Here is a 16279-nt window from a genome sequence, read left to right on the forward strand (position 1 = left end):
CTATTTAACAATACACACACATTATTTTTTAATCAATCTTCTCCCACAAATCCATCAAAGTCCTCATCTACTGTGTCTTCTTGACTTGGCGCAGTTCATTTTCTTGCTTCCTCCACTTCCGAACCATAGATTCATTGATGTTGAAATCTTTCGCAGCTTCTCTATTCCCATTGACAACTGTGTAACTGATAGCCTGTAGTTTGAATTGTGCCTCGTAAGCATGTCTCTTCACTGGTGCCATTTTTGGGGGTCCTTAGACAAACAAATGTTGTCTCTTGTTCTTTTGATTTTTATTGGTGGATGGCAAACCAACTTAAGGTGCATTTACCACCACCTACTGGACTGGAGTGTGGAGCGCATAATGGTTAGGAAGAAAAAAATGTTGTTTTGCAACATAGCGGTAGTATACAGTACCTACCGGAGGCGTGGCGGAGGTAAGCGTACATACTGTACGTATTACGTAATGTTCTCTGATTGGTTTATCGCTGCCAGTGTACGTAGTGTATGTATTACGTCCCTGTGTCAGCGGGACATGGTCCGACGGTCAATCAAGCAGAGCGCTTACCAAAGTCGCACAACAACATTTTTACAGATTTTTGGAACTCAGTGCACACATAAGGCGCATCGGATTATTAGGGGCACGGCCGATTTTTGAGAAAATTTAAGGCTCTTAGGTGCGCCTTATAGTGCGGAAAATACGGTACAACAAATGAATCGATTAAGTTTATTTTCCGCTTCTTCTTCTTCTTCTTCATATTTTTTTTTTCATGTTTCTTTACTAAGCCAGTTAATTCAGTATAGACATTTAGTGCAAGTGTATTAAACCCAGATTACTCCTGGGTCTTGGACAGATAATCGATCCACACACTGATTACAATAATCCTGCACACCGGAATGTTTATTATCTAGATAGTTTAAAAAAAGACTAAAACCATACGATCCTTAATACTGTTTGTGATAAATATAACAAGATATCATCAATAAAACTGTTAAAAACTATAAACAGCGTGTGCATTATATTATTAATGTATTGACCTCGATTGTTGTTGACTCAACAAATATTATTATTATTGTTATTATTATTGTTATTATTATTATTATTATTATTATTATTATTATTATTATTATTATTATTGTTTCCATTTGTGTTTACTTGTCTTATCCCAATCGTATAAATATATACTACAGAGTGTATAAAAGTAAATAAGAAATAAGATATGAAATGAATTTATGTATGAGGATCGAGGATAACAGAAGAAGCAGGAGGTTTTCTGAGAAGAGACGCTTATTAAACACGAGTCTTCAGAGTCAGAGCTAAATAACATATAAAGCTGTTTAAGTTTTCAACATTTGTTCAACATTTTATCAGCTTCTAGATGGAGAGATCTTACAGTATGCAGCATTTCTTACTTTACAACAAAAATGCTTTCTTATCATTCAGTAATCCAGGTGACTCAAACTCAAAGTCACAGTGGGCCAGAATATAAAACTGAGATAAAGTCACGGGCCAAACTGGATATTTAACTGAAAAATGAACTGCAACTGATGTGTAATGTTCAACCTTTTTCATATGGAAACAAACTTTAGTTTTGCTTGAACACAGGATTTGGAATAACCAGATCTTGATATTACAAACACATAAGAAATTAAATTTGAAATAAAAGACACATCAGTGGTGTTCATTTCTTATTTAAATAAATAAATAAATAAATGATGCCTCTCACTGGATCATTTTAAGTTCCTTTTTGAAGTGGATCTTTTTCAAAACCAACAACAAAACAACCAAAAGTAATCATTTCATTCGATGAAAATCCAACTTTTCGACTAGTGTCTTCTTATGTTATATTCTTTGGGTACAGACACGTTAGCTCCGTTAGCACACAAGACAAACAGGTCTGTCCTTTATATTCGTGAACAGATAATCTGCCTCCCTCCTGTCTTGAAAGCTCCTATTGTCCATCTTTCGTTTGGCCATTTTTGTGGAGGGTGGAGTTAACTTGCCCGATGTGACTGTAGCACGGTTGTTAACGACTGTCAACAGAGAATGAGGAGCGCTTGCTGTTAGTGACTACGTGTCAATACAGTTGCAAAGCATTCTGGGATTTGTAGTATTAGCGGAGCAGGCGGCTAGCCAGCTGTAATGCACATTTGATATGATCTCGCGGGCCAAATATAATTACACCGCGGCTTTGCGGGCCTGAGTTTGACACCCCTGCAGTAAAGGCTTTTACACATAAAATACAAATGCATGATTCATTTTGCAGTACTTTGGTAGGAAATACGCTGCCTTGCATAAGTAATCACCCCCTTTAACTTCAGTATCATTTACAGTGTAACTAATACAGACATCAGGCATTCAAGATTTTTATTTGTATATTATTTTACAAACGTTGCAAAATAGAGACAAGTTTAAGAGGCAGGTGTGTAGGGATGTTTAATGACCTCTTACACAAGCCATTGTAGCTATGTAGCCAGACATTCTTGTATTCTCTTCTCTTCCTCCTTCCAAATGTCACCATTCACTTAATTAAATAATTAATTAACTAATAACCGAATTACCTTTTTATTCAATAATTCTTTTTATCTTTTTGCAGCACCTCTTTCTTTAGCAAAGCACACATTTTTATACGTTTTAGATTCATTTACTTGCTTTGACATACTGCTGAAATATTATTACTTAAATATGTATTAGACATAACAAGTGTGGGGCTTTTTACACCTGGTGACTTCATGCGTTTTCTGTGATCAGATAGCTGTCCGATGGTAAAAAGACCAGGTCTAAATGCCCTCCGAAACGTCTTCGAAGACAGATATAAATCTGATGGTACAAACCACTTCAGGAGGTGGTCTGGGACGTGTTTCAGATGAAACTGGACAGGTGTAAATGAATGTAGTTGTTCAAGCTACATACATCAGCACTATACTCCTCCCAAACGGAAGTACGTCACTCGCAGGTGATCTTTCACCCAGGCGTCTCGTTGGGTCTTAAAATGCGCTGCTGCTGCCAGCGAAAATGCAGCAAACAGTAAACGCTGTTTTTTGCAGCATAAACATCGTGACCAGTTTTTTCGTCTTCTTTTTGATCGCATTCTGAAAACCGCATACACCAAAGTGTGTTCCATTTCAATTACCCCGGAAATGAGGTAAAATATATTTGCATTTTGGGCGGGAGTAGAAAGATCGGATCGATATCCGATTCGCCGAGACGCATTTATGTGGTCTAATGTAAATGGAACAGTTTTAACAAATCAGATAGCTATCGGATCAGAGACAACACATGAAGTGACCGGGTGTAAAAAGGCCCTGTCATGCCTTCAAGAAAAAAAAAAAAAACATTGTTAAATCACAGTCTAGATGTTTCTCAGTTCTCAGTTCCTTCTTCTTAAAGAAATTCATCTACTCGCAAGGACCTTACATTCACATTTATATGATCAAGAGCGACATACATAAGTTTATCAAGAGCGACATACATAAGTGCTTAAATCTCTAACATTGAATACATTAATGCTGGATCACTAAGTTACATACTTACTGTAAGATACCATGAGCTTAAAACATTTGTTCAAAGTTACAATGAAAAAGTGTCAAAGGTTTTTTTTTTTAAATGCAAAAGATAAGGAAAGAAGTGCTAGTTGAAGTGTTTCCTGAATAAGTAGGTCTTCAACCGCCGCTTGAAAATATCCAGTGACTCAGCTGTCCGGACCTCTAGGGGAAGTTCATTCCACCACCTTGGTGCCAGAACAGAGAAGTGTCTTGTAGTATACTTACCTCTTACCCTGAGAGATGGTGGAACCAGTCGAGCAGTGCTGGTAGATCTGAGGGTGAGGAGTGCAGTGTGAGGAGTGATGAGAGCTTTGAGGTAAGAGGGAGCTGGACCATTTTTGGCTTTGTAGGCCAGCATCAGTGTTTTGAATCTGATGTGTGCAGCTACCGGAAGCCAGTGGAGGGATCGCAGCAGCGGGGTGGTGTGGAGAACTTTGGCAGGTTGAAAACAAGCCGTGCAGCTGCATTTTGGATCAATTGCAGAGGACGGATTGTGTTCATAGGTAGACCTGCCAGCAGTGTGTTACAGTAATCCAGCGTAGAAATGACAAGAGACTGAACAAGTACAAGAATCCTTCTAATGTTGTAGAGAAGAAACCGACATTAGCGAGTCACATTAGCAACATGAGAGGAAAAGGACAGTTGATTGTCCATGGTTACCCCAAGGTTGCGAGCTGTAAGGTTACTTTCTCCTTCTTACTTTCTTATGTAATAAACTGCAAATTTAAATCACTTTCAAGCAAAAGGATAGAAAAACGATGATGTAGTGACAAAATGTAGAGCTTAAAATTAGCGTCCATACCGGTGGCTTATTACAGGATGAGGTGTTAGAGGAACACTAAGTACTAACACTTTTATCACTGAGCTGTATAATTTAGGACGACATGCTAAAATCCTGCCACACAGTAAGGCTCGGTATTCATTAGTTTCTTGAGAGAAGGAAGAAACTATAAGCCGAACAGCAGGGAATTCATTTTCTATCTTATTTTCTACTTAGCCAAAGGGAGTCTATATCTCCACACTGTCAAATAGAGTTAATCTGCTTTAACTACGTCGTCGGCTATTAAAGTAATCTCATTCGAGCAGCTTAGTTTTTACATCCTGTGACCGTCACCGTGTGAGCACTGAACATTTTTTTTTTGTCTTTTTATAATAAACATATCTTTCTTCGCAATTAACAACCTCAGTTGTGGTCTCTTGCAGGAAGGTAAAACGAAGATGAGGAGAACCCTGGAAGAACACAGCGGGATCACCTAGAAAAAAAAAAAAATCTTTTAATCATCAAATGTTGAGCTGCTGTGACATGCTGGAGGTTCGAGCACACACTGGTAAAGTAAAACACTGATTTTAATGTTAAATGTTAATCGATAATAGCATCTGTTAAATAAAGAACTGTTACTGTAGTCCTTTTACCCAGAGAATGTACTGGTACTACAGTGGGATCTGAAGAGAAATGGATAGAAAGCGACGTAAAAGGAGTTAAATGAACGGTGTTCAATATTAGCGCGCCCTTCTACGTTCGATAAAGAGGATCGGCGTAAACTACGAAAGGTTGAAATGATGTTAATTCATGTTCTTTCTTATACAGCATGTTTATTTGTTAATGAATACATTAAATAACAATTATAAATATATTTATTGTGATCGTTATTAATGCACGAGACTCATGTGATAGTTAAGGTTAAACCGTCGTTACCGTAGCTTCCGATCATCATTAGCTCATAGTTAAGATATGATTTTCTAATATTTACAAATTTATTTTAAAGTGTTTTTTTTTTTTTTATTATTATTAGTTTTATTAATTGTTAATCCTTCAGCCTTCAGTACAGTTCATATTGTTGACTGGATCTCAGCCTGCTAACTAATAATTAAACAATTGTCAGTGTTGGTAAATGTGTAGAGAATAAAACAATGGTGATTTTTGGTCTTTTTTTTTTCACCCAAACCCTGTCATTGATTATTTTCATCTAACAGCGATGTGGTTCAGGTGTTTTTTCTTTAATCAGTCTGAACTGGTAGAAAAAGTTGCACAAAAAAAAACCCCTAAAATACTCATTTGTATAAGTAATAATTTATATAATCTGTAAGATTATACAGGCAAATACAGATCGTTTTAACCATAATCATTTTATTGTGTAATGATCATAATCCAAAAATATACATCATAAAAGACACTGTGCCAGTTTCCACAACCAGGAATAATACAGCATGTAACACATAGATTTACAACACTGAGAGAAAACGTTCAATTATCATCCGTTTAAAAAGCCAGACCTTCTTCACGTTCCTAAGCGCTCTATGTTTTTATTAAATAACATCCACGAGTGAGTCAGGGAGGATTAACCAGCCTCTTGATTAAGGCTCTGCTGTCTAAGAACAGCACACACTTCCTCACGGAGCACAAAAAAAAAAAAAGATATACAGTATATATATATATATATATATATATATATATTTCCAGGTAATTTTAGTACTTTTTATTATATAAGATCGATGTGTAAACAATCCGTCGCCTTCAATTTTCTAAAAAATATTCTATAAATCCCACAAAATCTTCCAGAATTTACAAAGTTTTAATGTTTCCCACACACAGGTTGAAGGAGAGTCTGAAAAGGTACAATTTGCTCCCTCAGATGTTTGGACAGATGTAAATATATACTGTATATCTTATGGGATGATGCTGAGGAACCTGGTATTTCTTCTCTTAAAGGCAGGAATTGTTCCAGCAAGTGAGTTACAGGAACTGCTGAGGAAGAAAGTAATAGCTTTGACGTGCTGGTTGAAGAAGCTGAGAAACTTCTCTGGATGATGGAGATGTTACACTACAGTGTTCCTGTGTCTGTATGGTGGAGGAGGCAAAAATGTTCCTGGCTTTATGCTGACTTCCATAGGGTTCTCTGGGTTCTCACGGCCATTCTGCTTGTAGATGAAATTGTTCCTGCAGACCAGTGAGGGATCTGGAGGATGCTGTGGAACAGTGGCCGGAAGGCCGTAATGCCGCGTTTCTGGATTGTTTGCGTGAAAGGACTTCTTGTTTGTTCCAGCATGACCTGGTTGTGTTGTGCTGCTTTGAAGGACCACATGGCCTGGTAGAACAGAGGTGCTACTTTTAACGCCATCATGTTGATGTGAGATACAAGCTGGACCAGGAGAACCAGGCTGGATTTGGTGGCTGATATGACATATTTGCCCTGTTACTGAAGGAAGGATACACTTACTGGGAGGATCAGTACATAGACCGTGGCCTGAATGGAGATGATGGCCATTCTGACTCACTGGTCCACTTTTAGGAGGGTGAACAGGTGGGAGTGTAAAATGAACATGGGGTCTCTCTGTTTGAGTGCTGAGGTTTATGTGGCTGTTTGTAGTCCTGCTTGTTGTTCTGGACATCAGTGGAAGAACAGAAATGCTGCTTTTCTTCACTGGCTCCTGGATCGGCTCATCTGTGTTGTGGTCTACAGGAGTTTTGATGTTCTCTTCCTCAATCTTGAGCTGTCCATCAGGGTTGCCATGGTAACCTGGGTTGTCCAGTGCATGGATCTCTCTGTTTTTCTGGTGCATGATAAAAGGATTTTCCTCAATGGGGTCTGGAGTTGAGAGAAAACAGCATTTTTAATAAGAGATCACAAAGATCTTGCCAAGAACGAGAGTGAAGAAGGCCACGATTTATTGATCTATCCACCTACGTAACTTGACACGAGATTTTGTTCAAGATCACGCTGCTTAGCTTAATTTTTTTTCCACCAGTTTGAAACAATGGAATACTGCAGAAACAGACGAGGTTACCTGAGGAACTCTTGTCACTCCTGGTGGCTGCACAATGATCCTCATCGGCACTTCTCTGTGTTCTTTCTTTCAGGAACGCAGCAGGATCTGTACTGTAGCGTCGACAGCCGCTGTCCTCCACAAAGGCAGTGCTGAGCTTCTTCTTCAGCTTCCCATGACAGAGCTGCTCCTCGTTGCCAAGCCTCAGGGGGAGAAACAGTTCACCAGATGATGTGGCTACCTCACAGCTCTGTGTTCCTGTTGTCATGTCACTCGGTCCCTGTGTGTCATTCGTCAAATGGAAGAACAGCTATTACAAAAAAACTCTTAGTCCTGAGTTGCGATAGGTCCTCGGCCATAATTTAATATGTAAGTCTTACCTGTTTGGAGTCCAGATGAGGGCTGGAATGATGGGAGGAAACAGGAGCTTTGAGGTCCCGAGGAACCAAATACTCCTCAGCATCCATCACATCTCCGAGTTCATCCTCATCCACAATACTGTGGAAGAATTTAGTGTTGTTGGGACTAGGTAGCTTCATGCAGTCATCCCCCTGAAACAAAAAAGTACCCCAATACTCTCCAGAAGCATAGAGTCAAATAACAGGACAATGTTTGGCTTTTTTGCTACTCTCATGTGAACATAGGTAACCATAAATCTGAGTGAACATCCATGACATGTGGAGTCCCACAGGGCTCAATTCTTGCACCGCTTCTCTTTAATTTGTACATGCTCCCAATTGGTCAAATAATGAAAAAGAACCAAATTGTTTCCACAGCTATGCAGATGGCACCCAGATATACGTAGCCCTGTCCCCTAATGACTACAGCCACATTGACTCTCTATGTAAGTGCATTGATGAAATTAACAGTTGGATGCGTCAAAACTTCCTCCAGTTAAACAAAGACAAAACCGAAGTCATTGTATTCGGAAATAAAGATGAAACTCTCAAGGTTAACACACACCTTGACTCTAGGGGTCTAAAGACACAAAATAAAGTCAGAAATATTGGTGTAATTTTAGAGTCTGACCTTAATTTCAGTAGTCATGTGAAAGCGATAAGCAAATCAGCTTACTACCATCTCAGAAATAGAGCCAGAATTAGATGTTTTGTCTCAAGACAGGACTTAGAGAAACTTGTCCATGCTTTCATCACCAGCAGGGTGGATTATTGCAATGGACTCCTTACTGGGATCCCAAAAAGACCATTAGACAGCTGCAGCTCATACAGAACGCTGCTGCCAGAATTCTGACCAGAACCAAACAATCTGAGCACATCACTCCAGTCCTCAGGTCCTTACACTGGCTTCCAATTACATTTAGAATAGATTTTAAAGTATTGTTACTCGTTTATAAATCACTTCATGGCTTAGGACAGAAATACATGACAGATATGCTAACTGAATATAAACCAAGCAGACGACTCAGATCATTAGGATCAGGTCAGTTAGAGATACCAAGGGTTCACTCAAAACAAGGTGCGTCAGCATTTAGTTATTACGCCACCTATAGCTGGAATCAGCTTCCAGAAGAGATCAGATGTGCTTCAACAGTAGACACTTTTAAATCAAGATTAAAAACACATCTGTTTAACTCTGCATTTACTAAATGATCACTGTGCTGCTTCACACTGACTGCACTTTTTATCCAAATCACTTTTACTCCTGTTTTATTCTTTTTAACATATTTTAAACTGTTTTTATTAAAATCACATTTATTTTTTTTAATTGTTCTTTGTTTTTATTATTATTTTATCGTGTGTCTCTTATTTTTACATATATATATATATATATATATATATATATATATATATATATATATATATATTTTTTTTTTTTTCTTCTCTCTTATAAACTGTTTTCTAATTTCTATGTAAAGCACTTTGAATGACCTCTGTGTATGAAATGTGCTACACAAATAAACTTGCCTTGCCTTGCCTTACTCACCCGGATGACTAGGTATCTCTGAGGGTCTCTTGCCATCTTGCAGAAATCCGTAGCGAGCTCTCTAAACCTGGGCCGACTGTCAGCATCGATCATCCAACCTTGAGCGAGGATCATTAATGAGTCAAAAAAAATTAAGCAGCCCTTTCACGGCAGGAAATGGATTGATGCAACATAAATAAATAAATAGACAATTCAGCCTGCACCATGTCTATTTTGGCCCATGATTTTTAGATTTTTTCCTAAGCAACTATCCCACTTCCTGATGGAATCATTCAAACCCTGTCAGGCATTTGCATTTATGCAGTTCACACTGGGTTATTTCCCACTTCACAGCTCACGCTACAACTGTAATATCTGCAGACACGCCGAAGGAAACACAGCTAGAAGATTTCAGTTTTAAGACTTACATTTGACCATGACCATGTAGACATCTATGGTGCATATAGGAGGTTGCGCCAGACGTTCTCCTTTTTCCAGAATATCCGGGATCTCACGATTGGGAACGCCTTCATATGGCTTTGCTCCGAATGTCATCAGCTCCCAGATGGTGACGCCTGATGAAATAAATATCGATGGCTGATTCAGAAATGACTCAATAAGTTTGAAGGACTTGTTCGGTGAGTATATTAAGATAACCAAAAGATTTACAGGGGTTGGACAATTAAACTGAAACACTGGTTTAAGACCATAATAATTTATCTGTATGAAGTAGAGCCGCCTTTTGTGGCCAGTACAGCATCAGTTTGTCTCTAGAACGACAGCTACAGCACCAGTATGATTTGCCCAGAGTGATTCCTCTTGCAGAAGAATGGTTAGGTCACACGGGTGATGTTTACGTATTCTTGGCCTGTCAACTAGAATACATATGAGCAAAGAGTATTTACCGTAGCTCCAAACATCACTCTGGTGTGTAAACTTTCTGTAGTGAATACACTCCAGTGCCATCCACTTGATCAGAGCCTGTCCACAAATAGCAGAAACACAGTATTCGAGGTTTGATCACGTTCATGTACAAGTCAAAAGAATGTCATAGTGGCTTGTTGTAGACTTTCAAACCTTGTCTTCGTCATTGTTGTACTCCTTCACGTCAGCACCCAGAAGCTGAGGGAGTCCAAAGTCGGTGATCTTGATGTGGTTGGGGGATTTCACCATGACATTACGGGCAGACAAGTTCCTATGAACGAGCCTTCTTTCCTCCAAGTACATCATACCCTGAAAATTTATGTCATTGTAATTAATGTAAGCATGTTAGCATTTTTTCTTTCGCCCCATAAGTACACTTTTGAAGGAGTCCCTAAGGGTCCAGTATTAAGCCCTGTCGTATTTATATTCGGTCGCTGCAAACCTGTGTGATACTGAATCCTTTAGCCATCCCCGCATGTTCCTTTAGAGATATGCAGGATGATGAAAGGCAGAGCAACCCAATCAAAATCTGCTGACGCTAATTAGCATAGCAACCAGCCCTGTACATGCCCCATACTTGAGTGGGGCACATTAGCACAAAATCAATCACTTTTGCTGTAGCAATGTAGTTTTAGAAAAGAGGTTTCCTGTGTATCCTATTACAGCAATATCATTTTACTGGAACAGAAAACAAAACTGATGTGACATTATACAGAGAAAAGGGAAGGAGAGCAAAAGGTTCCACTCATTAAGAGAAGAAGGTCATAAATCAGTTACAGTGCACTGAACCAAAATAAATTGGGGTCTGTTAAGAATCAAGATGTTGGTGCATTTGTTCTAGATCATTTGAAAAGTGTTCAGTTTCCAACTATTGGCCTTGTTGTGCTTTTCTTTATCTTTTTTTGCTTTTCCAAAAGCAAAGAGATGAGATTTAGTGGTTTGCATGTTTGACTCACACCTGAGGGATCACTTCCCCACTCCACCTTTTCATGTTCTCCTCATGCTTCGGGAGTTTTCTCTAGGTACTTCAGTTTCCTCCCCCGGTCTAAAGACATGTTTGATAGGCTGGCCTGCATCTCTAAATCGTCTGTAGTGTGTTAATGTGTGTGGGTGCTAGGGCTGGGCGATATGGCTGAAAACTGTATCACGATATCAGTGTTTCATATCGGTCGATATCGATAATTATTGATATTTTTATGACGCATTTAAAATAAGGACCAGGAGGAAAATATATTACATTTAAACATTTTTATTTTAAACTTAACCTTCCTCTGATCAGAATCCCCTCAGTTATTAAGACAGAAATGTCAACAAGCAGGAAAACTCACATAATTATAATGTATGTACCCAATTATAAAACATGAGTCTAAAGTCACAATGAACATTTAACAATTATCTCTTAACATTTAAGGTGCAAAATGAAAGAAAATGTAAGAAATGTTTAACAAAGTGTAATAAAATAGTGCAAAGTGTTAAATATAAACATAGAGAATCGGTCTTGCATAATTTGCAGACGACGTTGGTGTGACTACGGTCAGACTTATAATATCCAATAAACTGCCGTACTGGCACGCTGACTTTTCCTCTTTTATTTACAGTTTCCTCGCTCGCTGCGGCTCATTTTCTGCTCAACAGTCGCCGGTTACTGAAGAGGAATCCAGCAGACCGGCACGAGACGACGATATGGCGCAACCAAACATGATACTGTTATATGATTGGCTGTTAGCATGTCACTCCCTAGGTTGCTAGGTTACCAGAGAGTGAGTGCCTTTGTTAATGCAACTAAACTTGCTTCGCAACCTCTGTTTTCTTCCGACAAAGAATAAAAATTACATTTCCTTTTTCCTTTTTTCGGTTTTATCGAACACATTTTTTATTGATATTGATCACGTGTCTATCGCGATACATATCGTTATCGTTTTATCGCCCAGCCCTAGTGAGTGCGTGCCATTGTGTGCTGCGATTGTCTATCACCTAGTTCCTCCAAGTTCCCAAGGATAAGCTCAAGGCTTCCCACAATCATACGAACGGCAAGCGGATTAGAACATGGATAGATGGAAAAAAATGGATGAATGGATAGATGAAGAATGGATAGATGGATGGATGGATGGATGGATGGATGGATGGATGGATGGATGGATGGATGGGTCTACATGCAGTATGTGAACAATAGAGCCAAAACTGGCTTCTTGAAACAGAAAACTCTTGAGAAAATTGAGGCTGCACAGAAATGATCAGCTGTAAGGATTCCAGGGTTTTTTTCTTGACAGCTTTATTGAGTATTTTAATTTACTAACTGGGCAAACAGAAAGAGGAAAAAACAACAACAACATCCTATTCAGCATGCCGTAGCTTTGTTACAGCCAATCAAAATGTACTTCCACAGTTAATTAGTTCATCAATAATCCATTATGAAATGAGATGGCACTACAGACAGAGCGAACGAAGAGCCAGCATTCCTGGTTCAGCTGGAGATACAGGAGAATCCTCGCTACTAATACATCATGCCTCCATTACCATAAACCTGTTTATTATTCCTCTATGTCCTGTGCAGCGTTTCTAAATGAGGATCTGCTACCGATCGGGCTGAAGGTGTGACCGCGACAACCTCCAACAGCAGGGACGTGTCACAGGTGGGCGCGTGATTGATAGAACTCGTTAAGTCGGTGTCCGAACCCCTTTACGATGAAGAGCCAGTGTGTCTCTTCTACTCAAACCAGTGGTTCACAATGGACAGGTGACTTGACAGTATTGCAATTTAGTGAGCAGGACAAGGGGAAAGTCATGTCAAAAAAAAAAAAAATAAAGACATGACATGACAGCATAATACCATTTTACAATAGCAGCTTCTGTCTCTTACAAATAAACACATCCCTGTCATAATCCATGCATGAATTCTGCTAAGACAAAGTCACTAGAAAAGCTAATATGCACAATTCCTGTTCTATGAAAAAAGAACGGCAGCTTTATGCCGCGTAGGCACTCTGTAGGTTAATGCACAACCCAGTAGGAGGATCGAACATGCTGTTTAAACATGTCCATAGGATAGCAGCGCCTTTTAATTAGCATCTTCAGACATTTTTGGTGGCAATGTTTCTATAAATACAGCAAATATAAATATTTGATGTTAAAGGTGGGGTCTCCGTTGTTTGAAAGCCAATGTTGACATATAAAATCACCAAAACAAACACGCCCCTAACCCAAATGGGTCCCACCCCTGTATTGATAGCTCCGCCCACACATACATACGTAACCCAGGCAACTAACGGAAAGAAACGTGTCTTTATCATAGCTGAAGGGAAGAACAATACGATTGCAGATAAACAAACAAGCAAAAATGACACACAAGCATAATCATGTAAAGGACAAAGACATATATTAGTTCTGTGTAACTGTGTAACAGTGTAACAGCGTTTAGCTCAGGAGTTATTGACTCAGGAAACTCCAATCTGTGAATATGTGACCAACTTCCTGCTCCTTCAGTTCTCTCCAGCGCTGGAAAGCTGATCCTATATTAACACGTCCTACTTCTTACCTTATCGTAAGTCTTTCTTCTCTTTCTTTCTTTGTTTTTATCCTCCATGTCAATGTTAAAACCGCTTTCTGCTAATGTCACACATGCGCACTGAACACTGTCTCCGCCCATATTGACAAGACACGCCCCTTTCTGCTCATTGGCTACACGTTTGTTTTGATTTTTGTTTTGTTTGTCGTCCCGACTCAGTTTTCTGAGGCATTTCTCAAACAACGGAGACCCCACCTTTAACTATATAGATGTTTATGAAAACTGAGAATAGGTGACAGATACGTATAATGAGATGAAGGAAATGGGTGTGGCTTTCTTTATTTTTGCAAGTGTTAATCATTCTTAGTTCTTTTATTTTGACCAATAACTCCGCCGTTTGACGCAGACACTCTAAAGGTGATCTGTTTTTGGAACTTATTTACTCTGCACCTTCACAGCTCATAGAGTCTCAGCGTGAGAGTGACGGAGCTTTGTAGGTAGGAAGGCAGCCTGAGGATAAAGGCTACATAAAAATAAAAAAGAGCAGAGCTGGGTGAAGGTTCAGAACATTCCAAGAGGAAAAAAGGTATGAGCGTGCTATGCAGACCCAGCATGATTTTATCACTAATAGTTTATATGGACAGATGATGAACAAAGAAATCAAGGACACCAATTTCCTCCTTCTCCTGAAGTCTGGACCTCCTTTATTTCCTCCAGCTGCTTGTGATTGCAGCTTTTGATTGAAGAACCTTTTTACTGTGCACCTTTGAGCTACTCAGAGGACAGCTGAAGCATCTATAACCCCTAATCATGAGTCTCTCAATGAAGGACATTGTGACTTATACTGTAAATAACAGCAATTTAGAGGATCTAAAGAGAGAGAAATAGAAGTCGACACTGAAACAGAAAACAGGATGCTCTTACCTTGGCGATCTGGACGCACCAGTTGAGCAGCAGCTGAGAGCCGACGTCGTCCTTGTGCTCGTGAACGTAGTCCAGCAGGCAGCCGTGGGGCATGAACTGGGTCACCAGCTGCACGTTGGGGCTCACACACACCGCCAGCAGACGCAGCAGGTGAGGGTGATCCATGCTGGACATCATCACGGCGTCCTGAGGGAGGGAAAAAAAATGACCTTGTAATAAAAATCTGTGAAGATCAGATGCAGGTTTAAGATCCTGAAGCAATCTATTTATTTTATCCTTTATTTCTTTGGATAGAAAAAGGCTGTGCATTAACAGTGGCCTTGAAGAAAAATATGAAAGAGCGAAGAATGAAGACTCTTTCAGTGTTCTATTAAAAAGAGAATATCAATATCCGTCCTCTTAAATCCCAGACTAAACATTATCTGTGGAGCCTCACAGAGTGAAAGAACGAGACGGAGAACATAATGAGAGAGTGTGTTTAGTGTTCCCTCACCTCTCAGAAGAGGTGACCGCCATTAGTGAGTGTGACCCTGAGAATCTACTCATCTGTGTGTGTGTGTGTGTGTGTGTGTGTGAGTGTGTGTGAGTGTGTACTGATGCACTTATTTAGTTTAGAGTGCATGTACATGAATATAGCTCATATCTCTTTTTAATAATGACAGGAGATTATTTATGTGTGCAGGAAGCAGTGTTGTTGACTCACATCTAGGAACTTTGCTTTGGAGTTCGGTCCCGTTGTATCAGTGAGGACTTTTATGGCCACTGGGATTTTCACACTCTCACCTTCAGGTATCCAGATGCCCTGATAGAGAAAAACACACTGAACACGTTGAGATATTTTATAGAATAATAAAATGTACACTTATCACAAACACAGACTCTCCTCTCTCTGTCTCTCTCTCTCTCTCTCTCTCTGTCTGTCTGTCTCTCTCTCTGTGTGTCTCTCTCTTTTTGTCTCTCCTTCTCTCTCTCTCAATCTCTCTCTCTGTCTCTCTCTGTCTCTCTCTGTCTCTCTCTCTCCATCTCTCTCTCTGTCTCTCTCTCTCCATCTCTGTGTCTCTCTCTCTCTGTCTCTCTGTCTCTGTGTCTCTCTCTCTCTCTCTCTCTCTCTCTCTCTCTCTCTCTCTCTCTCTCTCTCTCTGTGTCTCTCCCCCTCTCTCTGTCTCTCTCTCCCCCTGTGTCTCTGTGTCTCTCTCTCTCCCCCTCTCTGTGTCTCTCCCCCTCTCCCCCCCTCTCTGTGTCTCTCCCCCTCTCTCTGTCTCTCTCTCCCTCTCTCTGTGTTTCTCTCTGTGTCTCTCTCTCTCTGTGTCCCACTCTCTGTCTCTCTCTCCCCCTCTGTGTCTCTCCCCCTCTCTCTGTGTCTCTCTCTGTGTCTCTGTCTCTCTGTGTCTCTCTCTCTCCCCCTCTCCCTCTCTCTCTCTCTCTCTCTCTCTCTCTGTCTCTCCCCCTCTTTCTGTCTCTCTCTCCCCCTCTCTGTGTCTCTCTCTCTCTCCCCCTCTCTGTGTCTCTCCCCCTCTCTCTGTGTCTCTCTCTGTGTGTGTCTCTCTCTCTGTCTCTCTCTCTCTAAATTACCTTGTAAAGAGTACTGAAGGTTCCAGATCCCAGGATTTTAACCATCTTGAGTTCAGTTTCCTTCAGTAAGCGTAACTGAGCCTGAGTCACTGCAGTTCCACTGGATTTAAGAGGCTCCAAGAG

The 16279-nt window shown here is 40.0% G+C and overlaps 1 protein-coding gene across 2 annotated transcripts in view; it reads right to left on the reverse strand.

Annotated features, from left to right (window-relative positions):
- Positions 1 to 5651: 5651 nt before the first annotated feature.
- The window catches only part of LOC132839428 (receptor tyrosine-protein kinase erbB-4-like), a 59068-nt gene continuing 48440 nt past the window's right edge, over positions 5652 to 16279 (reverse strand). For both annotated transcript variants that reach the window (XM_060860393.1, XM_060860392.1), the window contains exons 18-27: positions 16157 to 16279; positions 15288 to 15386; positions 14585 to 14770; positions 10309 to 10464; positions 10137 to 10212; positions 9660 to 9806; positions 9253 to 9350; positions 7689 to 7859; positions 7330 to 7588; positions 5652 to 7130 (exon numbers count right to left, since the gene is read on the reverse strand). In XM_060860393.1, coding sequence (XP_060716376.1) covers positions 6361 to 7130; positions 7330 to 7588; positions 7689 to 7859; positions 9253 to 9350; positions 9660 to 9806; positions 10137 to 10212; positions 10309 to 10464; positions 14585 to 14770; positions 15288 to 15386; positions 16157 to 16279 — 2085 coding nt within the window. In that variant the 3' untranslated portion in view covers positions 5652 to 6360. The remainder of the gene's footprint in view (positions 7131 to 7329; positions 7589 to 7688; positions 7860 to 9252; positions 9351 to 9659; positions 9807 to 10136; positions 10213 to 10308; positions 10465 to 14584; positions 14771 to 15287; positions 15387 to 16156) is intronic.

Source organism: Tachysurus vachellii, chromosome 24, assembly GCF_030014155.1.
Source record: "Tachysurus vachellii isolate PV-2020 chromosome 24, HZAU_Pvac_v1, whole genome shotgun sequence".
NCBI classification, from domain to species: Eukaryota; Metazoa; Chordata; class Actinopteri; order Siluriformes; family Bagridae; genus Tachysurus; species Tachysurus vachellii.